We start from the raw sequence: 24,594 nt of genomic DNA on the forward strand, positions 1-24,594 counted from the left end.
GAGTCGCGACTCGCGACCGTTTTAGACGAACCAAGACGAACCAAGACCAACCGCCTTTCCAACCGCTTTCATCGAGCGTTTTAATTAACTCTGAATACTCCGCGGAGGCAGTCCGGAAGTTCGTGCTTTTATTGCTTGATTGGGCGAGGCAAGAGATACCGCGTTTACGAGTGAAGGCCGGATGACAGCTGGCAGTCGGGCCTAATCAGCGCGGAGTAGAATTTGAAATGTAGCAGATTACAAGCTGACGAACGCGTGGCTGACGACTACTTTGTTTTGTGTTGTTTTGCACCCTTCATGCACGCCGACTCGCGAGTTCCGTCGAGAGCGTCGAGATGAGTGCGACGCGGGACGAGGACGAGCGCAGAAGACGCTCGCTGGAGGCCGGCAGAGAAATGGTAAGGGTTTCTTCTTGTTCTTTCCTTCCTTCCATTACCAATATCGTCTCTATTGTGCGCTACTGCAGCTTGCTCGAATTGGAGAGCTGCTTGTTTATATTGTTTACCTTTAGACCTTTAGAGGATGGGCAGGCTTTTTGTTGAAGTGTGTCATACTACGTAAAATAAGCTCCGAGTGGAGCCTAAAAATAGGCTTTCCAGCCTCTAAAGGTTAATTTTGCGTTGTGTGCACGCGCCCATTTTTTCACTCGTAATTAACGCCTGAGATTTGTAATTTGTATCTTGGTTGTTACAGTTGGAGAAGTACAAGGTGAATAGATCGACCAAGGACAAGGGCGTCGACATGGAGCAAATCGAACAATCCGACGACGAGAATGAGAAGTTGCACAACGAGAAGTCTATGCTTCATAAGGAATCTGGGGTAAGAAGAAAATATATAATAGTTTGCATGTGTTTATTTGATTTGCGACGTTTCTGTGTAAACTACATTACATTTATCTTCTGTCGCTGTATCAGGTAACCGAAGGCATATCCTCCAGGGACGTAACGCACAGCAGCGTCAGTATAAGCGAGGGAGAGGCCGATGCCGATTTGGAAGGATTGGCAGGGCGAGTCGCAGAGCTCGAGGAATTACTCCAAGGAAAGGAAGCTATAGTCGGAGCCTTAAATGCAGAGATTGATCACTTACGAGCGGAGACGGCCTCCCCGAACTCGTCACAAAGCCAGGCCAGCAGTACACATGGCAGGGATATTATATCTTTGTATCACATAAAAGTAAGTACATTACATCTCTTTGTCTATAGATATTTGAGATTGCGGTAATTCGCACCAAAATTCGCTTTCGGTTGCATGCCTGTACTCGCACGCTTTCAATAAATGAGAATTTTGCCTGAAATGAGTCGTATTACTCTTCAATTACAGCATGGATTTTTTCTGTCATTCGTATGCCGGAAAGTTCGCTAACATTCCTTCGTTAACAACAATGTCAAGCAACCGCTCTCACACACAAGAAAAAATCCATGCTATAAACATTGTGATTGAAAACAAACAACGATCTTCTCGGATTGTTGAACGAAAAGCCGTGAGTTCGATAACGTAAGACGTCGATAGCCAATCACTTCCGAAATCCGAGCTCCGCGCATGTCGGGTTCGAATGTTTCCGCGGGCGACTCTTGGCTATCAATGACGCACCGAGTCCTCTAATATTCTTCAACGCGAACTTCAATATTTTTAAACGCGATGAATTTATTGGTGATTAGCTGAGGAAGATTTTGTGCAGATTGGATGATAATAAATCATATTTTATGTAATAATATTAATTTCTCTGCTCACATTTATTATCCCATGACTTTTTTATTATGCTTTTGCAAATATGAGCCTGATCTTAGTTTATTAATTTCATGTTTTACTTTCAGTAATAATAGTAGTTACACTTTTAACTCTAATGATAATTTAGATAAATAATAATTTTTTTATATTGTTATAAGATGATTGGAACTAAATAACGTTGTGCTTTTCATAAAACAGTTACAGGAGTTTGAAAAGGCAGTAAATCAACGCGACAACCTGATAGAGCACTTAACGTCATCTTTAGAGCAGGCATTATCTGCTAGAGATTCTGTAACAGCGCAGCTTAATGCCTTAAACTCAATGCAGCTCAACAATCCTGCAATAAATAACATGAACTTACAGCAAAAGGTAAATAATGCACTTCATATTTTTACATTTTGCAGTTATTAATAATCTTGCTATATGTTAAACATTGTTGCGAATATTTTAGATTGAGGTCCTGGAAACGACGATGAGCGAACAGGAAGCGTTAATTCGTCAATTAAACGCGAAGTTGACGGACATTCGTGAGCATGTGCAGACATTGGAGATAGAGAGGGAAACGCGAAACGCAGAAATCAATGATTACAAAATACAGATAAATAATCTAAATGAGCAAATTCGCCTTGGCGCCGCAGAGAAGAATCTGAATATCGACGAGACACTGGAGCAACAGAGACAATATGAGGCACGTGTTGATAAAATTAAACAGGACATGCAGCATATCTCAGATAAATTTACTACTGTGACAAACGCTAATGCTATACGCCACCAACAAGAGTTAAAGGTAAGCATTTCATGAGAATAAAATTACCAACGAGTTGTTACAGTAATTAAAGAAATAGGTCGTGGCTATATTGATTTTTCATTCAAATATTGTATTCGTAGGAATTAACTTCGAAGAACCAGGCCGAAATTATGAATTTAAAAGCCAAGCATGATGAGTGCATGAAAATATTGAAAGACGAAAACAAAACGTTGGCCGATCGTTTAAACAAGGAATTGCCAGATTTGGAGAGCAGGCATGCCAAAGAATTGTCTGTCTTTCAGGCGCAGTTAGCTCATTATAAGAAAACCGTCGAGGCGTTGAAGCTAGAATTGGTGAACCACACCGAGTCGCAGAAGGTCGCGCAGTCGGAGGTTCAATTTTATAAAATGAAAGTCGACGAGTTGAAATTCGAGGCGGAAAACGAACGACGTATGCAAAACTTGCATTTCCAGAAGGAGAAGGACTTGTTGAATGAACAGATCACGCTGCACAAAATTCAGTTGGAAGAGATGACCTCGAAGCATATCACATCAATGAGCATCTTGGAATCCAAGGAAAGTATTGAGCGATCATTAGAACAGGCTTTATCGAATACCGCTGCTCTAAAGCAGGAAAATGATACTTTAAAGTTCAAACTGGACGATCTTTCGTGCAGATATTCCACAGCACAATCGATCATTGAAAGCAGTCAGTTAAACGACAGAACTCTGAGCAGTAAATTCAACGATATGGAAAAGTCCTTGTCACGATTTGACATTACGAGCGTAAGCACTGTCAGTGAACTTGGGGAAACTATGTATAAGACCTTCGATGAGGAGGTTATAAAACATCAGATGACGAGACGAAAGCTTGAGGAGAAGATGGAAACGGAAAGGCTACTGATTGAGAAAGTTCGGACTCTTGAAGCAGACTTAATTAAAGCGAATAATGAACTAGAACAAGCTGACGAAAAAACGAGGAAGACAGAAACGCAGTGCGAGAAACTGAGGGATGGCTTGGCTCACGCGTGGGCACAGTGCGCCGAATTTGAAGAAAGATTGAATCAGACTCTAACGATGAGCGATAGTAGTAAAGTTAACATTTCTCTGAACAGCACGATTTCATCCAAATATCTTAAAGAGAACCAGAGCCAGGATGATGATAGCGCATTAAATCAAAATGTGGCAAGTCAGAAGAAAGTTTTGGAACCGAATATTGCCGGCACGTTCACAGATAAATATCTGAAAAACAACGAGAACTTGTATAAGGAGCTGCAACAAATTCTAGAAGGCGAGTCAAGTTTGGACGAAGTTAAGTTAAAGTTATCTCGTTATTACGCTTTATGCGAGAAAATAGCCACCGATAAGACGCAGTCCTCGGCGGAGAATGCCACTTTGCAGAAACAACAGGACAGCGAATGCTCGCTGCAAAAATCCTTGGAAAACTTGTGGGCGGAGAAAGAGTCGCTGACTCGGGAAATCGAGGAGATCGTAAATCGACATAAAGAAAAACTGGATTCCGTTAAAGCGGATTCTGCGAAAGAAATTCAGAGACTACGTTCGTTACTGCAGAATTTCAAGGCAAGTCATTATTATTTTTATTCTAATTCGATCTGATATTTGTGTCTATATTTTTTACATTGTTGAGCAGGATTATTTATATTTTATTTTAAAGTATATTGTTTGTTCCTTAAGGATGGTAATGCAAGCCTAAACGATTTGAGAACCGAACTTGAAGTACGTCATGCCAAAGAGATGGAGGAATTGAGGACATACTTCGAGCGGAAATGCTTGCAGATGGAAAAACAGTATTCCGAGGAAATCTTCAGTCAACAATCGAAACGCATTTCCGATAACGACAGCGAAACCGAGGAGCTGACAGACGATCTGTATTTTGGTGGTGCCGGAGATTGCTTAAATGTCTCGAACTCCCGAGCGGCTACACCTAGCGCCATCGAGGAATCCCTGAGGAGTAAGATCCTAGACGCACGTCTCGAGTCGGAATATGAGGGCAGCATTCGAGCGTTGCGACAAGAATTAGAAGACAAAGTAAATGAAATTCAGAATATCAAAGCTGACCACAAGAAAGCGATCGACGAACAGAAAGAATTATACGAGTGTCAAATTTGCGACATCGAGATGAAACTGAAGCATGCATTGACTGTACCTACTATGCACCAGGTGAGGAAAAATTGTCCACTTATCTATGAGTTTGCTTTAATAATACTAATTTGTCGACAATTCTTGTCAATAACGTACTGAAGGTTTATGTATGAAACTAGACGCATGGTGTGATCGGTATTTGTTAATTATCATTGTAATACATTTCTCATCTTATTGTCAGTGCAATTTTGATCTCCACAATCTCCTGTGATCTGTAATTGTTTGTGTCTATGCTCTCGTACATTTATTGTAATTGATACATTTTTCATTACTTTGTAGTAATGAAATAGATTATTTGTGCTATTTCAGTAACTTATATTGAAATGCGAATTTACTTGTGACTAACATACCGCTGTGTGATTTCCTATTTGCATGTAGTATTGTCAGACAGAATGGGAAGCGTTGGAAAATGGTGAATTGTCCAGCCTGCGTGATGCGTACAATCACCAATTAGAGGAGCAGATTGCGCTAGCTAGACAGGACATTGTCAACGCTCTTCAAGAACAATTTCAGGTAGATGTGGATTAAACCATTTCGGTTGTGTGGAAAGATCTTGGGACAATAAACAGAAAAGGATAATAAATCATATTTTATGTAATAAAATTTTTTTTTGTTTGTTTATTGTTCCCCACGATCTTTTCACTTTGCTTCGCAAATAGGGATCTGACCTTATTCTATCATTCCGGTTATGTTCTTGACCAAGATAATTTCTGAATGTTACTGTATGTGTGTTCTCGTACAAACTTTGACTAATAAGCATTATCTAGATATATTTATTAGGAGCTATGAGATGACGTTTACTATAAAATTTATTATAATTGCAGGCACTATTATCAGTAGAGGCTGACAAAGAGACTAATTGGCCAGCCGAATTACTCGAATTGCGAGATAAATTTACCAGCAACGCCAAACAAGAAATTGAGGAATTAAAAGAGATACATAGTGCCGAATTAGCTCATCTAAAGGACGAACACAGCTGCATTGTAACACGAATCCTTGAACAACATGAAAAGGAAATTGCCAGTTTTAAATCGAATATCGTCGACAACCGAGAAGTTAGTTGTGTCGGAGTGCCAGACAATATCATGAAGGAAAGGTAATTGATAAGTATTGAAACAATTATTTTTGGTTTAACAGATAGAAAGCATAATCATTTAAATAAAAATGTTTAGTATTAAAATATTATATATTTAGATTGACACATACACTGAAAATAAGTTATTAAGACTTGGGTACACCAACACGTCGCATAACTTTAATTTTAGCTTATAACTCACTCTTCGTCTCTTTCTAAAGAAGACAGTTGAGCTAAGATTAAAATTATGCGACATTGGTGTAACCGGATTTAAATTAATTAAAATTAAGCTAATAACACAATTCTTCCATTCGACTCTAACGTTTCATTGCTTATGTATGTTATTTCTTTTTTTATCAGGGACAATCTGTGGAAGGCATGTGTAACCCTTAAAAATCTAATTGGAGAATTGGTTAATTACTTCGCTATCTGTGAAGAGGAAGTTAACAACACTCTGATCAACGAAGTTTTGAGAAGGCAATTGTCAGAATCCGTTTTTATCGAGGAAGAAAAATTGAGCAAGAGTGACAGCACTATTTTACCTGAAACAAAGCACAAGAATCCGTCTACCCAACAGATCAAGAGAGTCCATTTTGCTCCACAATCCAGCAAAATAACTTCCATCGTTAATAGCGACAACGAAACGTTGCAAAATTTAGTTGACGAAAATATAGACGAAATATTAAGAAAAGAATTAAAGACTTGTTTGAGACGGTTGAAGTCCGATAGCACACAAATCTTCAATCTTTCGTTATCTGATGTTGAGGACAAGGTCGCATTGTCGTCAAATGAGAATCTTTTAGCAAGCCAAGTTAACGAAGAGCTCTCCTTGAAACTGAATCACGCTGAGGCCTTGATAATAAACTATCAAGAACAAATAGAACGACTAAAATTACATATATTTGAACTTCAGCGTAAGTGGCTTAACGCAGAAAGTAAAAAAGAAGTCGTCACGGAAGGATACGGCGAAAGCGATTTTTCTAGGGGCGACATTGTGTTGCAAGATCTTTCACAAGTGCAAGAAAAAGGTAATTATACGATTTTTGTGTAAATTAATATATATATATATATATATATATATATATATATATATATTTATTTATTTTCTTAGTCCGTCCTTTTTTTACCCGAAGGTGTAGAGGTGGCACATAGAGTATTCTATGCTTTTTATTACTTATCTTAATGCTTATTTTATATTTTTTATTCATGTTTTTTTACGATATTTTTATTTAAATTACAGCTAGACATGTGTTGTCTAATGGCGGCGGCGACGTGTCGTATTTACTGCAATTAATAGAAGAGCTGTGCAGGCAAAATGACAAATTAATAGACGACGCGAGGAAAGAAAGGGAAGATTTACAACAACAGGTAAAGTCATTTATTATTTTCACTCAAAATGCATTGTTGCATGATTTCTAATTATTCGATATTGGTATGTCAGTACGGTGATGAATATTGCGGTGTATTGAAAACAACTTGTCTTTGTAATTCATTAAGTCTACACACTTCTGTATTTCCGAGCTTCGTGTTTACATTATTTACATCGTACATGTTTTACCGTGTAGCAACAATTAACACAATCATTTTTTTATTTGTATGGCACGTTTTTTTTACACAATGCAATTATGGAAAAATTTGTTTATGTCATACACATAATCAGGATTAGAATTATGTTGTATTATGCACAGTATTATATACAGAGTGTTTTAAGAAAGTGGGATATTTTTAGATCCTTTCATCCCAGAATTCTTAGGTGTGTGTGTGAGTAATCATAGAGCTTTAAATCTCTATGTACTTGTATTTTAAACTTAAATTTAATTTTTATTTGTATTATTTATATTCTTATACTCCATTATTTTTAAATATTTTTATTCTTGACTTTATTGAGCTTTATTAATTAGATTTTGAATCTTTTAGCAGTTTGAAGATGAACTCACTTTATTTAATGCTCACTTTTCTTTATACACCCTGTGTAAAATGATGTTCAATATTCAGTAATTTGTGAAACAGCCAGAAATTAGAACATCATGCATGGCAGTTAAACATATTAAAAAATAGTATTCGTCAGTAAAACAAGTATTCGATTAATCAATAAGAGACATCTTCCAAAATTAAAAGTGCAGAGCTCTGCGATGCAGTTTTAAAAGATTGATTGGCGTTCTATTGTCTTGCCAGCAGGTACCTTTAGAACCTACTCCTACCCCATACATTCACAGGGTTTGCTGCAAAAAGGTAAATTATAGAATTACTAATATTATTGTAAACGCTGTCCGTAAGTTACTTCCAGATCGGCTGTAATAAATTAATACGTATAACATAACATCCCGCTAATCGAGAAGTGTAAAACGAGCTTCCGTTGAAATGTAATTTATTTCATTTTTAATATTTATTCATAGTTCTCTAATTACACATACGTTTGTCATAGGCTGCGTTCGGGGAGACGCTATTAGCGCTGACAACGTCATTCTGTCTCTGTTACTTACTGAAAGTTGAACAAGGACAGAGCACGCTCATACCGCTAAAAGCGCGCTCCCCGAACCCAGCCATAGTGTTATTAAAACATACACAATTATTACCACGTTTGTTTATTGCATGTTATTGGAAAATATAATAATTGCCTTGCATGCTATATTGTAGACATCTAAATGTGTCATGTCACTACAATTGGACATGTCTTTTCCATCATAGAAGAATTACTTTTTATTCTAGTGCTTATTTTATAATTGCCAAAATTTGTTGAAGCCAGAATTTTTCGTAATTCTCTAACTTTATTGTCACATATTTTTAATTAAATGGATATTTGAATATATTTGGCTTCTACATCTCAAATTCTAAAAAAAAAGAAGATTTTTTATTTTTCATATTTTAGATGCTTTATTAATATTAAGTAATTTTTAACATTAAATTATATTTCTGCCTTAACATTTTGAAATAATCATTATTTTTCTTTGTTTTACTTCAACATCTGAAGTTTTACTTCAACAACTGAAAGAATCCGGTATCACTAACATTTTTATATTTTATCGCACCTTATTTCAGTTTGCACTATTATTTTATTTTACTATAGATGGGGAAAAGTCTAAAATAAAAAGATTATTGAATTATTATGATTAATTTCTTACTAGAGAGTATTATTTTTCTAATGATTGTAAACATATACACACAAAAATTTATTTTTATCTTTATTCCTCTTAAAATATTTAAAGCATTGATCTCACGAATTTTATAAAGCGATTAATACAATTGCTTCGTATATAAAAAAATCTTAAACTGAAAAATTTAAAATGGACGATTATCATTTTTTTCTTATACATAGATATGTAATTGATTATTATCGTTACATGCAAATGATTTAAATAATGCAGCAAATGTGAACTATTAAGTTATTAAGTTATTTACTTTTACTACATGCGTCGACGCGCGTGGGACACGATAATTATCTCTAATTACAATTACGTTTGTTTAGATTGAGGCAGCGGACAAGCAGTTACGAGCGACGCGTCGGTTTCTGGACGAGCAAGCGAGTGAGCGCGAAATGGAACGAGACGAAGCTGCGAAACAAATTCGCTTTTTGCAAGAGCAACTCAAGGAACGCGAGCGCGACAAAGAAAGAGATATGCGTATCACTTCCGAGGTAAAATTCCCGTTTATTTATTTATTTATTTATTTTTTAAACAACAAGATTTTTCGTTGAGTAAACACGATATGCTTTTTATAATCACCCGCTGTGGTTAGCTTTAGGATTTCTCAATTAATCCTTAATTAGTTTATGTCGATTGATGAAAGATATTCATATATGCTGAGAACTGCAAAACACTGTCTTAAATACGTCGGAATTTATCTGCGATGTGTATGATCGTCCTCGGAAAAATTAAAAAAAAATTATCTTGATTCTTCAAATTTAAAGAATGTTAACAGAAATACTATGCAATAATTTGGCTTACAGCTAACTAAGGATTAATTAAGTTAATACATACTTTTTTAATTCGCTATGGTAATTATTGCACTAACCAGGAAATTTCAACTGGCATAATGACTGCCATCTCTAAAACTTAACTAGGTTTCTGTGGTTTATTTAATTTAATACTTAACATAGACTTAATACTGCTGGAAAAAGATTGCACGATATTGATCCATGAAAAATGGGTTTATTTTAGTGAAAATACTAGATAAAATCCTATAATATAAATATAAATTCTGTAATTCTAAAATTTGTACTTTGTAGAATATGCACTTTGACCAGCAGGTTTCTTAATCTAAAGTAAAAAATAATTCTTTTGAAAGCAGTATAATATAGAACATAAATTTAACTACCAATTGAAAGGGCTATTATTTTGGAAATTAATTGTATCGCCAGCAATTAGTGTCACGCATCACGACTAATTGTATTAACACAATGTTTTTTCTGCACTCTGGTTTTGGTTTTCTGTTTGTCGCACAAAGCAGTCTGAGCTATCGTCTGACACAACTTCAAACGTCCCTGAGCTTCAAACGACTGACATCAATGCAGCTGTGAGTGTTGTATTTACTTTCATTTTTTAACTTTTTCTACAGTTTTTTCGTCATCACACAGTGGGTAAGAAAAGTACCCATATGTTTGCCAAAATGCTATTTGATAAGCTATGTAACAAGTTACTGTTTACTTAATTGTCTATATTTACAATATAATTATCTAAATGCTTTTAAATACTTTACAAATTTCTTGAACAATAAATAAAAGTGCTTAAATAGGGCATAATAAAGAAGTTCAGACTACTTCTAGGTAGAATTATATATCTTATTTATTTATCATCATTCTTGAGTAATTTTTAGTTATTAAGTCATAATTTAATATTTTTCTTATTATTAATTAGATATGTAGTTATTTTTGTTTCTTACCCACTGTACATTAAGTTAAAATTATATAAGTAAATATACATTACACGACTCCCTATGCTTTATGTGTTGGGTCACGCTTGACTGGAGATATAGGTGATATCCTGTAAAACCGATGCGTTGATAACTCGCATATATATACATGTGATTTATGATCTAGGTGGAGGCTCTCGAATCTCAGATGAGAGAGATGTCGTCATTAATGTCCGACACCGAGGCGAAGAAGTCGGAAAAGGAGAGTGAATTGAAGGCTGCGGTGGATAAAATATGGGTCTTGCGAGAGATTATTACTGACTTAGAGCAGCAGCTGCAAGCCAAGATTGAAAAGGAGGAGTCCTTGCAAATGCAAATCAATCAACTGGAAACCGTGATAACCGCACAGACAAAGCATCAACAAGAATTGGTTCAAGAGCTGGATGCTATAAAATCTGGTACCGAGAACAGACATCTGAACGAGCAAATTAACCATTTACAAGTAAGTAAAGTGAGCAAATGTATAAATTATAATATATGCGAGGTGAAAATAGTTACAAAATAGCTCTTTGTGTTTTAGGAGGAATTAAGTAAGCACAAGTTAAGTTCAGAGCACTTCAACGTCAATTCGTCCGTGTTGAAGCAAATAAAAGCGGAATTGCATGAGATGCAAAATCAATTGGACAAGAGAATTCGAGAGATGGAATCTGCCCACATGTGTGGTTCCAATCTAAGTTTGAGTCAGCCGAGCGAAGACGTCTCGATCAGGGAGCAAATCGACGCGACGAGATGTCTGACCCCGGATGATCCATCTTCACCGCCGATGCTGCCGCTAGATCAAGTACTCAAGCTGAAAGACAAAATGTTGAAACACGCACGTGCCGAAGAAGTAGCTTTCAAGAGGATCAAGGACCTGGAGATGCAGTTAACAACAATGAAAAATCAGAACGAGGAATTATTAGCGGAACAAGAGATCTTGCACCAGACGGCATCTGAGCAACTGTTCCAAATCGAAGCGATGCGCGGTCGTTTGGAGCAGCACAAACAAAGCGCGCCTTTCGCTCAGAAACAAGCAACATCTCGTTTGGAATCGCAGTTGCATGAAGCTACGACAAAATATAATTCCCTGGAGCAAACTATTACCGACAAAGAGATAGAGTTGAAGGAGTTGAAAGCCCAGCTTGAAAGGGCTAATCAAATGTTAGCAGAGAAAGAAGCGGAAATGGAAAATTTTGTACAGTCAGAAAATGGTGCACTGCAAAAGATCGAGCGATTAAAAGATCAATTAAAACTCGTTCAAGAGGAGAAGAAAATGCTGCAGATAAAACTTGGGACGCAGGAGCACACTCAACTAGAATTGCCACAACTGATCGACACAATGCTGGCGGATAAGAACGAGGAGATCGATCATCTAAAGGAACAGCTCTCCAAAAAGGAAAAACAATTGAATGCCTATTCATCGCTCGCTTTGGACGACGTGCAGTTAAAAGAACTAACGAAGCAAGCAGAGGCCAAAAACAGTGCGCGAACATTGAGCGATATTCTCTCCATTCACTCGGAATGTGAGGAATTCCCTGAAGCTATTCGAGCGCCTAACGCGACACATGTGACATCACACAATATCTCTAGCTTCAGAGTTCCTACGTCCATGTCGAAGAACACGTTACACACGAACAGTCTCAACACTTTGGAAGCACCTTTGCTCGATCTAGATAAGATGGACACGCAAGTACCACCGTTGGATCTGCATTCCCATACGCATAGTTACAGTAATGGGAATGTCGGTCACTCGGAAATGGAGTTGCAGCGTTCCGGAGAGCAGTCAAAATCATCATCTCCCAAAAACAACGATGTTAGCGAGGATTCTCAACGAATCGAGGAATTACTGAATGAAAAAATGAAGGAGATCGAAAACATATCGAATCAACTGCAAGCTCTGCAACAGGAGCTATACTCAAAGTCTGATCTTTTGTGCAAGTACGAAACGGAATTGACCACCTTGCAGAAACAATATCAGGAGTTGCAGGACGAGTTTAAGGAGACTGTCGAAAACTTGGTGCGAGATAAAAATTTCTATAAAGGACAATACGAGTTGGCTCAAGCGTCGGAAAGTAAAATAAAGAAGGATCTGGAGGAAGTAGAAAACATCTTGAAACTGAAGACAGACGAACTCGAAGATTACAAGGACAGGATGCAGGTGAACGAAAGGATCATCACGGAATTAAACGCGAACAACACGAAACTGAAGAGAGAGATCGAAGTTAGAGAAAAAGATCAGATGAAAAGGAGCAACTTCTTGCTGCAGGATACGACACAGGAACTGCAAAGATTCAAAGAGCTCGTCCTGGATAAAGATATCGCCTTGGAGACTCTTCAAACGCGCAATATCGAGATTGAGAACGAGAACAAGCAACTATACGAATTTAAGACAAAGGTTCATGTGCGCGAAATCGCCGAGTTACAAGACGAGATCTTACGGCTGACGGATGGTTTGAACAATCGGGATCAGGTTATTCGTAAATTGGAGGAGATGGCGAGGCGAATGAGTGACGTACAGTCGGGCACGTCCTCGCCGTCGTCTTCTAGCAACAAGGATCAAGAGATCCATCACTTGCAGGAGTTCCTAAAGGAGAAGGACAAGGTAATCAGGCAGATGAGCGATGATAGCAAGAGCTTGCAGCGAGCACTGGAAACTATAAAAAGCAAAATGAAAGAATCGGGTAATATTGTGGAACTGAGAAGAAAATTGAAGGAAGAACGTAGGCTGAACGAGGAACTGAGAGATACAGTGCAGAGGTTGCAGAAGGAGTTGCAAGATGTGTCTGCGCGACGCTCGCAGGAGGATAGCGATATCGAGGACATGGTTCAGCGAGAATTGCATCTCTCCGTACGATTGGATAAGCAACTTATGCAGGTAATTAAGAATGATGAAGTCGTGGATGGAATAGCGACTGAAGATCAAAAGACGAATGAAATACGCAAGGACAACGAATTACTAAGGAGATTAAAGGATGATTTAGAGATCGAACGAGATATAATGAGACATCGGATCGCTGAGTACGAGGATCGTATCCTGCAACTGAAAGCGGATTTGACAGAGGAGACGAAGAAGGTGGTTAAGTTGGACAAAGAACTTATATCAGAGAGGAACGCGGTGGAGTTCTTGAGGACGCAGATAGAAGAACATCGTCGGATGGCGGAAGTAGAACGAATACGGGAGACTAAGTTAATCGAGTTCTTGCAGACAAAGTTGAAAGCCTCTCTGGAGAACGAGGAGAAACTCCATAATGATCTAGCATCGATGAGACAACAGCAGATTAATCTGGATTCACAATTGACATTCATGAGAAAATTAATGGAAGTCGAAAATGTCAGTAGAAACTTGCCGAACTTTGCTGCAACCGTTCAAAATGAATCGGACAGGTACGCGTTAATTTTTAATTTATTTTTTAATTTTTTATTACTTTTACATATTAGTTATGCTTATCTGTCTATAATCTTTTCTCGGCAAACATTGATATCTATGCCGATAGAATTTAATTACATTTTAGCAAAACAAGATAACTTCGAGAGATTGAAGTTGTTCCGTAAGCAATATTTTGTTTCCTAATTTTTCTTTTTATATTTAAGAACGAGCGAAAATCTTGAGGAAAGCCGCGAACATAATGTGGAACTACGAGAGAATATAAAGAAACTGGAGAACGAAATGAGTAAATACGAGAAGAAGTTAGAGATCGCAATGGAAGAACAAGAAAGACTTATTAGCAGCCTAGCGTTGACCAACGGACTGAAAGAAATCTTAGAGGCGGATCTGCGGAGAACTACAGAGGAGTTGAGAGCGCGAGAACAGGACTGTAATGACCTACAGAAGCAGCTAAAAGTATTGACCGAAAACAAAAAGCAAGATCAACGAGACGCTGATCTGGACGAGATCAAAGAATTGCGCAGAGAGATTAACATCGCCCGGGAAGTTAGGATAGAGCTGGAGGTCGACTTAAATTGTACGAAACAAGAACTGAAGAAGTCCTCAAACCGGGAGCTGAAGCTTGCGCGCACGGTAGATTCCTTGAAAGAGCGAGAGACGGAGCTCAATACGAGATTACTAATTTCAAAAGAAAAAGAGAGGAAACTTAAGGATTTAATTGAGAATGTCAAGGATGCCCCTGCGAGTTTCATGCAGAAAGTTAAAGAACTGAGCGAGGCAGCTGAGAAATACGCTGTCGACAAGAGTAATCTGGAGGATAAACTCGGTAAGCTGAAAGTGGACAGAGAACTGTCGGTGCAACGTGTGAAATTGCTCGAGGGGCAATTGAAGAAATTGAAAACTACACAGGCTTTGAGTCACCAGATGCCACCTATCGAGAGGGTATAAAATTTTGTTTAATTATTTGAATTTAATTATATTTAAAATTTAAATATATAATTCAGTATCTTAGAACTAAAAGAAGTTAACAGTGGTCTAATTTATATATTTTTTATAACAATTTGTATATAGAGATTAATTAACTATAAGTCTATGCTGCAGAGTAGATAAAAACAATGTGTAAATTTTGTATTCCAGTTACAAAACTTCTATGGCATGTATCTACGAGAGAGAAGCAGACGGAAAGCGCTGGTGTATCAGAAAAAGTACCTACTGTGCATAGTCAGCAGCTACCAATATTGTGAGGAGAATACGCTATGCATGCTCGCGCAATTGACTCGAGACCAACGTTCTTACGCGCGAAGGCCTCAGAATAGGAAGGTGCGTTTCAGGATTATTGTGTTCACGATAGTCAGTGTACACAGGATGAAAAAGTTGACCAAACGCTGGCGAATGGGGAAAATCGTGGGTGCTAATGCTATCATGGGTAGTACCGACCCATTAAGTGATTTGCCACCTGTTCGAAATCTGGCATCGAATCATTCTCCGCCCGTGAGAGAAAGAGCGACAATGTAAGTCAAAACAATAATCAGGTATATTATTTTTATAAAACCTATAATGATTTGAAAGATGAGAGAGATTAAATCGAAAATCTTTAATAAATATCTAAAAAGGATAGGCATTATTCAACAAGAAAGTATGCGCTTCTAATTTAGAAATATTACATGTTCCATTGTTTAGTTTTGTTAGAGAAAATATTATAATAAAAACTCGTTAGCTTCAGAAAATATTATCTTACTGAAATCATGATCAGTTAGCTCAATCAATCGCTGACTCAAAAATCAGATTTTTCTATTTGTTAATGTGATTACGTTAGTTCGACTGTTTGGTTAAATACGAAATGTACTTCTCGCATTTTATTTTAATTAATTATTAACATTATTAATTAACATTATATATCGAATTGTATGTTTCAGTGGAGGTAGCGAGCAGTATTAATCCAAGAAGTAAGAAATTTCCACACTCTCAAAGAGACACTCGGCTCAGTCATGGCAGAGTCTGGTACTAGTCATGTTATTTCAGAATAACATTATAGGTATATTTTTAAAATATGTAGAAGTTATCTGTACAGTGTTAATATTCCGAATATCATGTTCGAATAGTGTGTCATACAGTTCGCGTTTTTTTTTTAAATGACTGCGCGATTTTTTAATTCTTTTAGATTTTTGGACAAGTAAATATATTCGAAACGTGATTAATTTTGGATCCCTAAATATGTATTTTTCGACATCTTAATTAAATCGACATCTTAGTTAAATAATGAAAGTTAATTAGCGTTTTTTTCTATCGAATTATAAAATTCTTGAAAATTTAAATTCTCTTATTGATACACTGCATTTGATATACTCGCGTTTTTGAAGTGGTTGAATCTTTGCAATGTGAAGTTGTCCGATTCTACTTTATCATTTATTATATTTATCATTTTTGATAAACGCGTGCTGTGTATTGCGTGATTAAATGGCAATCGTCGACGATCGATCTGCATGGGATTTCTATTTCCGTTCGACTGCACGATTTGCAGTCCTAATTAATCACAGCAACTAATGAAGAGAATGTAAATTTCGTCAGCTCGACCGGAAATAATTGAAACTGGGCATTTATACGGACTCTGTAATAGACTGCCGGTTTTTATACATTTTTAACTCATTACCGTTTTCATGCGAGACTTTGATTGATGCTGTCTTTCTCTTATTGATCTTGGTGACGCAAGATCTCAAAGTGTCACTTGTGAATTGCGAGAAACATGAATAATGAGACGTTATTAATAGTAAGAAGGATGTGTGCATGTAAAGTAGGTTTTAGCGTTGTAAGATACACGAGAGGCTTTTATCAAACGTCAGCGAAGTAAAAGCAATTTCTGCGTAAATCATAATCGGCTTTGAGCCATCAGACGTTGCTTTTATTTACGGCATACTGTTATTATGTAAATTATATAGATATATTGTAGGTATATTTTAAGTATAAATATGTGAATCTGCGTGCCTTGTACGCCGTAAGACGCGTTCATTATTTATTTACCAACAGATTGTAAGCTTTTTATATATCGAAAGTTGCATGTCGTTTTCTTGATGCCCGATAATAAAAAATCAATTTTTTTAATATCTATGTCGAACTTTTGTTAAATATGAAAACCACATCGTGGTTTTCATATTTAACCACAACAAGATTATACCCCGCCACTCGGAATGAAGACACTCGTCAAATACTTTGTTAAAGTATTTGACGCAGTTAATCTCGTTCGTTACTCTCGTTTTGCCGTAATTGTCTGTACTACGTGTATTAATTAGTCGGGGAATGAACACGACTACGTTTTTAGTATATAATATATATATATATATATATATATATTTCTAAAGCATTATATATATATTATATATTTACATATATACAACAGAGTGTATGATAAAATATATAATAATCGGTTCTTATTAGCGCTATCGTTTCTCTAAATTTATCTAAAGATACGGTAATTTAAAGTTTTAGGTATATGTCTATGAAGATAAGGCTTGCTCCTTGCTAAAACGGCAACTTATGTATTCCTTTTTCTCGTTTTTCTTCAATTTTATTATAATTTCGGACAATCTTATGTAAATCTGATTATTTGCGATAGAGTCAAGATACTTTCTTGTTAGGTGGGAAAATTGCGTTTTTTAAGTGGTTTACGCCGCGTAAGAGAGATTTGTTAGGAAAATTGAAGGATTAGCTTCCCTCAGATGTATTTCGAACGTTAATGTTAATAATTACTTTCACATCGGCTTATTTATCTATAATGCTTAGTGCAAGTTGGAAACTTATCCGAGATCCGCTCGATATACTTATCTGACGTTCGAGAAATAGGTGAATTAAAAAGAATTGGTAAGATTTCACATCCTTGTGAAGTGAATGAACTTCTGATCTTTATAACGAGAGACTGGTTTTACGCTTCCTGTATACAAATGCTTCTTTTTCGTTTCTACCTATTCTTGTTCTGGGAAACCATTTGCCATTTTTAAGAGAATGTTATAATACCTTATTTAAAATTAGACTGTGTCAAAGCGATTTTTCTCTGTGTGTTTAATATTTACGAATGTAATGATTAAACGGCCAGTATATTCAAGATAAAGAGATAAAAGAGAATTTAAAAAAGTGCTAAAGTCTTGAAGTTCTAATTTCAAAGATAAGATATTTGCTACCACCGAAGACGATAGATATATGTATCTCTCTCTCTCTCTCTCTCTCTCTCTTTCTCTCATTCCTTTTAATTCGCCTATTTTCTTGCGGGATCGATCTTGCTTAACGAGTTAGAGAATGCCCGTTAATTTTAGCGCATCTTATGACTCGAACATGCGTCCTTAAAGTTCGTCGCGTTGAACGGCACGAAATAGTCGTCGTGCAGCTGCCTGACGATGTTCTCGATCGGGCACAGCTTGACGCCCTTCTTGCCCACGCTCAGTTCCCCGTCGTCGCTGACGTAGGTGTTCGCGTTCCTGCAGAACGGTACCTTCGGCGTGAGGTCCCGGCCGTTGGCGACGACGCGGAAATAGAAGTCGCTGGCGAGGCGATTGTCGTTCCGCGGATTGATCTTGTAGACCTCGATGACGAGACGCGAGGCGTAGTGGGTCGCCACGTCCGAGACTATGCCCAGGGCGGTGGCGAGGTACTCCAGGGTCTTGTCGTGGCCGGAATATAGGACGATCTTGGGCCTGGCCTCGGAGATGATGCGCAGCATGAAGGTGACGATGCCGCGCAGCATCCCGTACGCCTTCAGCAGCCCGTACTTGTTGCGGCTGCTGCTCTTGGCGGCCTGCTTCGACTCCCAGTCCGTGTAGGCGAACAGCCCGGTTACGTGGTCGATCTTCACGCACGTGCGTTGAGAGTCGAGGTCCGCGCACGGCAGCGAGGCGCCGTGGCACACGTACGTTAACAACGCGTCCCGCAGCGTGTTCGGATCGCAGCTCTGCGCCTGATCCGGTAGCTCGAACACGGCGCTCGCCGCCTGCTTGATCAGCTCCGCGACGGCCGGATGGGATCTCAGATGGTTGGAGGTCTCCTGGGGGGAAAAGTGGAAGTAACGTGTCTGCGGAGTGTCGCACGATCCTCCAACGTTATCGCGAATCGCTCCCCCCGGAGTTTCTCCACGAATATTTTATTAAGATCTGAATTATTCTTTCGATACCGATAACTACGGGAAATGCTGGCTGGCACTTCAGCAAGAAGTTCACCAATAGAATTATCGTCAAAATTACAGTCGAGCGGCTCTTGAATATGACTTTGAATAATTTTTCTCATAATTAATTTTCTAATTGAAGATCCTGAACTTTTCCATGGGATCTTAATGAGAAAATTAATTATTAAAGCGTTGGCGCGAGCTCTCTTGAAATTTTCGAAATAGATCATTCTCGTGTGCATTAAACATGCGATACGTCTCCGCGTGTCACGTGCAGTGCACGGACAGCGGCCGCGGGGTTACGGAGGCAAGATTATTTTCGTAGAAAAAATTATTATCGCGTGCACAAGTATTTTATTCAGATGACGCGCTGAGAAATCCAGCGTTTGCCAGCCTAGAACGACCCAGATAATTTTATTGGATTTCCTTGGAGAGAGCACAAGGTGAAGGAGCGATGTTGATGCAGATTATTTAACATGTTTCCGAGAAAACTGGAATGACGTAAATGTAAATTTATCGGATCTCTCCCTTTAAAAAAAAAGGTGGAAAGACGACGACAAGTCCATTTTTATACATATTCATCTTTGAAAAACTGAAACGAAACTACTGCGCGAGAGATCCGACGGATTTAAATTACTTCGCATAAAAGATTGTTTCGTGATTGCATTTCTTAAACGATCGTATCAGTCGTGTAGATTTGTAAACGATTGCGAATTGTTATATCGCTCGAATTTCAAACAATGTCAAACGTGACTTTATCTCTTGTATACCAAATATGCGGGAAATCTACGAAGCGATTTCTCAGGTTTCATTCCACGTACGTATACCCAGACAGCTAGTCTGTCGAAAGCAGATGCTACAAATTTTACAAGTACCTACTACAAATATTGTCAGCAGAAAGACTACAGATTAGATGCCGGTTTTGTCACATATGTCACATGATATCAACAGAACGTCAACAGAAATATATAACAGGGTCTACTAACATAATCAAATAGCAGATTGGCGGCAAAAATCGAGAAGATACATTCCTTGCAGGAACTTTGCGCGATTTTTGCTGCAAATCTACTGATTAAGTTAGCAGACTCTGCTGGCTAAACTGAATGCGGACACAGTTGATATCAGTCTGCTGACATGTCTGATCAAATCTGTTATCAATCTGCCGATATACCGTTATCTCAATTTGCTTACTATCTATACCTTCAAGTGCTGTTTCAGGAACTTCTCGGCGGCGGGACAGGCGCACTCGTTGCCGCAGAATGCATAGCTCTGGCTCTCCTGCAGGCTGATCCTCGTCAAGCTCTGGAAGCCGTCGTTCTCGAAGAACGCGTAGAGCAGCGCGACCGCGCTCTGCACGGTCCTGCGATAGGAGGTGCTGTAGACGATAACGTCCCTGCCGAAGGAGGTGCCGTTGCCGAGGTTGAGCCGATGGTAATACGCGTTTCTCAGCGCGGCCCCGGTCTTCAGCAGCTGCAGAACGCCGAGGGTGGTGAGCTGGCCGATCCGGCAGTCGCGCGCGTTCGCCGGCAGCACGGGGAGGCCGTGGAACGGGCCCAGGAACTGGGCCCAGGCGGCCCGCGAGTAGCTCGACGCGTTCTGCACGAAGCTCACGTAGTTCTCGTAGATCGTCTCGAGGTCGGTCGCGGTGCCGAGGTCACCGCCCCCGCAATTGATGTTGCTTATGTTCCGTATGTGCGTGAGAGGACCCCGGTCGCCGTGACGGACGAAGATCAGGATACCGCTCAGCGTCAGGTTGCCGTCGAGCTTCCCTGTTGGGAAGCGAGGTAACGCGAATATTTTACGTTGGTCGTTGCGTTATTACGTGCAATCTCGTATAATAATAAGACAATTTTGAAACTCTCGTACGCTTTAAACGCACGCTTGTGCAAGATGAAAGTGATTTACGCCGATTTCTAGCTCGAGTGAGATCAAACGGGATTATTGACTCTGTGCCCATTTACTATTTATCGCGATTATGCGCGAGGGGGCTTTGACGATCGACTTCTTTGATATACTTTGAATAGCGTTTTAACATGATTGATGAGAATTATTGATTAATGATGTAAAAAGTGTCGGTCATCGTGACTGGGATCGTTACATTTTCGGTTCGTTTTTTTTTAATGCAAAAAGTAGGATAATTGCATGGTGGTACCTTCGGTGTCCGCGGCTATCTCGTGCGGCAAATTGCACAAACGAAAGATCTTCTTCGTCTTCGTGTCTGGTTTCAAATTTCTCGGGAATTCTCGTAGCGACAAATCATTGCTCGGTACTCTCGTCTGCACCGAGGTTTTCTCATCTACGCCGATATACTTGTACATACCTGCACGAAAAAGAAATACCTATTGTCTATAATCGGCAGCCTTTAAATTAACGACAAAATCTTATTTCACGTAATTTTACTTGGTATTACGGTTCATATATCACTAGGCGTCAGTTTCCAAAAAGGACAACGTTCTCCTATAACTTTTTTATTTATGTACTATAATTTCTCCTTCTCTATAATGCGCTTTCATTTGATCTAATATTAATATCAAAATAATTTAACTTACATCTGGAATCAATAGCTAATTTTATTCATATTATTATTACGATTTATAACATCAAGCACTGATTTCAAAAAGTACGTTCTCCTAGCGTTTTTATTCGCGCACTAGAATTTCTAATGCATTTTAATTTGATGTGATTAATATTGTGTATTATTTAATAGATTATTGATAAAATAGATTAATATAATGATATTAATATTAAAATAATCGAACTTGCATCTATAATCGATATAATCTATAAACGATAAGATCTTATTTCACATAATTTTACTCATATTCATATCATTTTGCGATTGATATTATCAGGCGCCGGTTTCAAAAAGGTCGACGTTCTCTTATTTAAGCGCAATAATTTCTTTCTCCCCGAAGCATTTTAGTCGGACAGTACATGTTAATATTAAAATAAAACTTTCGACGTATTAGGGGAAAATGTTAGCTCCACCCTGCATTTATATTTCGGCAAAAAATGATGTATATTCATAGAAAAGTTCATTGTCGAATAGATTACAATGAATTTGTTTTTTCCTGGCGGCCGATTTAGCATACTATGTCAGCTATACGATTGGACTATGATGTCGGCTATGATTGGATACTTCCCTTACTCCACGACAAAAAGAAAGTTAAAATAGTCGTCGCTTTGATGTCACCTGACAACGTCCAGCTGTGTAATACGTTATTGAAAAACTAAAGTGTTCTATTATTACGGTTCTCTATTATTAAAGCCGAAGTGATAACGCGAGCGGAGAAGAGTTCAAGTAGCCGCGCGTTGCGCGACAGCGTATATATATATATATATATATATTCACGTTTTACCCTACATTTAAAAATAAAAAACCCGTGCCAGGGATTTAAAAGATTTAAGCATCCCGGAGGGAATTCGTCAATAACAAATTCAGATAACAGGGTCAAATCCGAGAGAGACAATTGTACAAACGCGACGCGAAAATAATATCCTTTCGTCCCGATCAATCGCGACGCGAATTCGATATCCTTTTTTTTGCGACGTAAAACGCGACGAAGTCTCGTGCGTCGCAGATAGATATACGTGTGAATCATCTTCGCGCCTAACCGCGGTATCGAGATCGGAAGAACACGCGACTCAAATTTTACACCGATTTTTACGGCAGAGGTCCGATCTCTCGTCAGCGTTCAGCGGGATGGCACACGTTGGTTGCGTTTACCAGCGACCAGCAGGAAGATCCACACGCTCAGAATCACGTAGCAGTAGAACGCCCTGTGCTGGTAGGAGAGCCGGACCATTTCCGCGAGCATCCCTCGGCGGTGGCCGGTCCCGGGGGACCGATTTGCAGACCAGCGAGCGGTAACGACGGCGTCCCCCGACGTCAGGACGACGACGTCGACGACGATGATGATGACGACAACGTGGACGCGACTCGATTTCCGTCCCGCACGAAGGGGCCGAGCGAGGCTGCATCTTCAGACACCCTTCGGCCACCCTTTCCGCATATTTGTCGACGGTCCAGCGACGGGGGGGGGGGACTGCGCCCGACCGGACAATCGACAACGGTGACAACGATGACGAGGACAATGAGAGAAATTGCCGACCTTCCTGCGGCGCGTACGCCCGAGATGGAACTGCCGGTCCCGACATCGCGATAAGCAAGGGTAGATTTGCGGGGGGGGGGGTTGTTTCCCAGGCGCAGGCGCTACCCCGCCGATTACCCTCCGCCCTGGAGAGAAGCCCAAACAGAGTTCTCCACGACGCGGGCTGGTCGGTCTCCACAGGGTGGCTCACCCGCGCGACGTTTATCGACCTTCCCTTATCCGGCGCGGTTATCGAATGCGGGGGTTTTCCCGATCGAAGCCGGTGTCGGTTATCGCGCTCCTCCGTCGAGAACCGGGAGAGTTTTCTTCGTCCCGTCCGCCGATTATTATTAAAAATAGGTCTCCCCCGGATACAATAATGAACTTTCTCTGACAATTACCGTTCAACCTGAAACATACGCGAGAGGCGAGATGACTGACGGATTATTCCACCACCGTGACCGACTTTTACGGCTGAACACAATCCGAATATCTTTCACACAGATATCACTTATACCGTTTATTTCAACGTGTAAGAAACATGGTTGTTTCTTCCTCGGCAGTGAAATTACCGCGTAATCATACGGCAATTTTGACGCCGAAAACACCTTTAACAGCTGTACTTTGCGAACATCTTTATTTCGCCTCTTTGCTTAACGGGGGATAAGTATTTTCAAGCCACCGAGCGGTTGGAGAAGATCAAAGCGTCATCAAAACGCAAAAGGACAAAATAGTCAGGATAATAAACCAGCTTCGAGAGACGATGACGCGGGTTCTACAAAATTGTGAAATGCTCGTGGCAAACGCTTGTCAAAGCTGCTCTATTATTTCATTAAGAGGATTACTCCACGTTAATTTCAACGACGTACATATAATCCTGCTCGGTTTCCCTTTGAGTTTATTCGCGAGCTAAAATTAACGCGTATCAAGCCGTTGCAATCAGATTAATCCGGTTAATTCCGGTTGCCTCGGTTTTCGAAATTAACCGGTTTAAGGGCAGCCGGTTTCCCGATCGCCCTTCGTTACGATCCAAACGCCAGAGAATTCCCGTCGATCTAGCTGCGTATCGAACGATTCGACCTCGCCGCTCGGGCACTTCGCGCGAAGGTTCTTCCCGCGAAGGCTTCCCGCGAATCTGCTTGCGCTTTATTCGGCGCGGCGCTGTCGCGAAATAAGGTAAACGCGTGCGTGAAAAGCAAGGCCTGCGGGACGACAAGGACGGGGCCCCCTTCGCGCGGGAAGGGATCGAGCCGAGGAAAGCGGATGCCGTGATGTCATCCGAGCTCCACGGCATCGCCGCGCTCTCTCGGCCCAGACTCGTAAATATATTCCGTTTAAGACTGATGGCTAGATTGTCCCGCAGTTGACGCGTT

At 39.5% G+C, this 24,594-nt stretch overlaps 2 protein-coding genes across 8 annotated transcripts; one reads left to right on the top strand and one right to left on the bottom strand.

The window, feature by feature from the left end:
- Window positions 1-17,083, top strand: LOC143902746 (uncharacterized). Of its 7 annotated transcripts, none has more exons than XM_077415911.1 (19): window positions 1-398; window positions 694-819; window positions 915-1,172; window positions 1,926-2,096; window positions 2,179-2,514; window positions 2,616-4,055; window positions 4,170-4,655; window positions 5,016-5,150; window positions 5,462-5,733; window positions 6,073-6,740; window positions 6,953-7,080; window positions 7,888-7,944; window positions 9,179-9,346; window positions 10,156-10,224; window positions 10,748-11,062; window positions 11,141-13,983; window positions 14,191-14,926; window positions 15,122-15,495; window positions 15,901-17,083. In XM_077415911.1, the coding sequence occupies exons 1-19, from the start codon at window positions 336-338 to the stop codon at window positions 15,920-15,922; spliced, it is 8,667 nt and encodes a 2,888-aa protein (XP_077272037.1). In that variant the 5' UTR covers window positions 1-335; the 3' UTR covers window positions 15,923-17,083. The 7 variants fall into 7 exon arrangements, with proteins under 7 accessions (XP_077272037.1, XP_077272038.1, XP_077272039.1 ...); XM_077415912.1 differs by having other exon boundaries at window positions 10,159-10,224; XM_077415913.1 differs by having other exon boundaries at window positions 7,891-7,944.
- LOC143902747 (2-phosphoxylose phosphatase 1) lies at window positions 16,105-23,282 on the bottom strand. Its single transcript, XM_077415918.1, has 4 exons — window positions 22,858-23,282; window positions 21,283-21,450; window positions 20,331-20,899; window positions 16,105-19,013 (listed from the first exon to the last, which is right to left on the bottom strand). Exons 1-4 carry the CDS (start codon window positions 22,946-22,948, stop codon window positions 18,285-18,287), a joined length of 1,557 nt encoding a protein of 518 aa, XP_077272044.1. The 5' UTR covers window positions 22,949-23,282; the 3' UTR covers window positions 16,105-18,284.
- Between the last annotated feature and the right edge of the window lie 1,312 nt (window positions 23,283-24,594).

This window comes from Temnothorax americanus, unplaced genomic scaffold, assembly GCF_048541705.1.
Source record: "Temnothorax americanus isolate GAGA-0224 unplaced genomic scaffold, ASM4854170v1 Scaffold4, whole genome shotgun sequence".
Lineage (NCBI taxonomy): Eukaryota > Metazoa > Arthropoda > Insecta > Hymenoptera > Formicidae > Temnothorax > Temnothorax americanus.

Coding starts and splice junctions, on each gene's coding strand:
- LOC143902746 (XM_077415911.1), top strand. CDS start 336: ATGAGTGCGACGCGGGACGAGGACGAGCGCAGAAGACGCTCGCTGGAG. Junction 2,515..2,615: donor GCCACCAACAAGAGTTAAAG/GTAAGCATTTCA, acceptor TTGTATTCGTAG/GAATTAACTTCGAAGAACCA. Junction 5,151..5,461: donor CTCTTCAAGAACAATTTCAG/GTAGATGTGGAT, acceptor TTATAATTGCAG/GCACTATTATCAGTAGAGGC.
- LOC143902747 (XM_077415918.1), bottom strand. CDS start 22,948: ATGCTCGCGGAAATGGTCCGGCTCTCCTACCAGCACAGGGCGTTCTAC. Junction 21,451..22,857: donor GATCTTCCTGCTGGTCGCTG/GTAAACGCAACC, acceptor TTTTTCGTGCAG/GTATGTACAAGTATATCGGC. Junction 19,014..20,330: donor TCCTGAAACAGCACTTGAAG/GTATAGATAGTA, acceptor TTTTCCCCCCAG/GAGACCTCCAACCATCTGAG.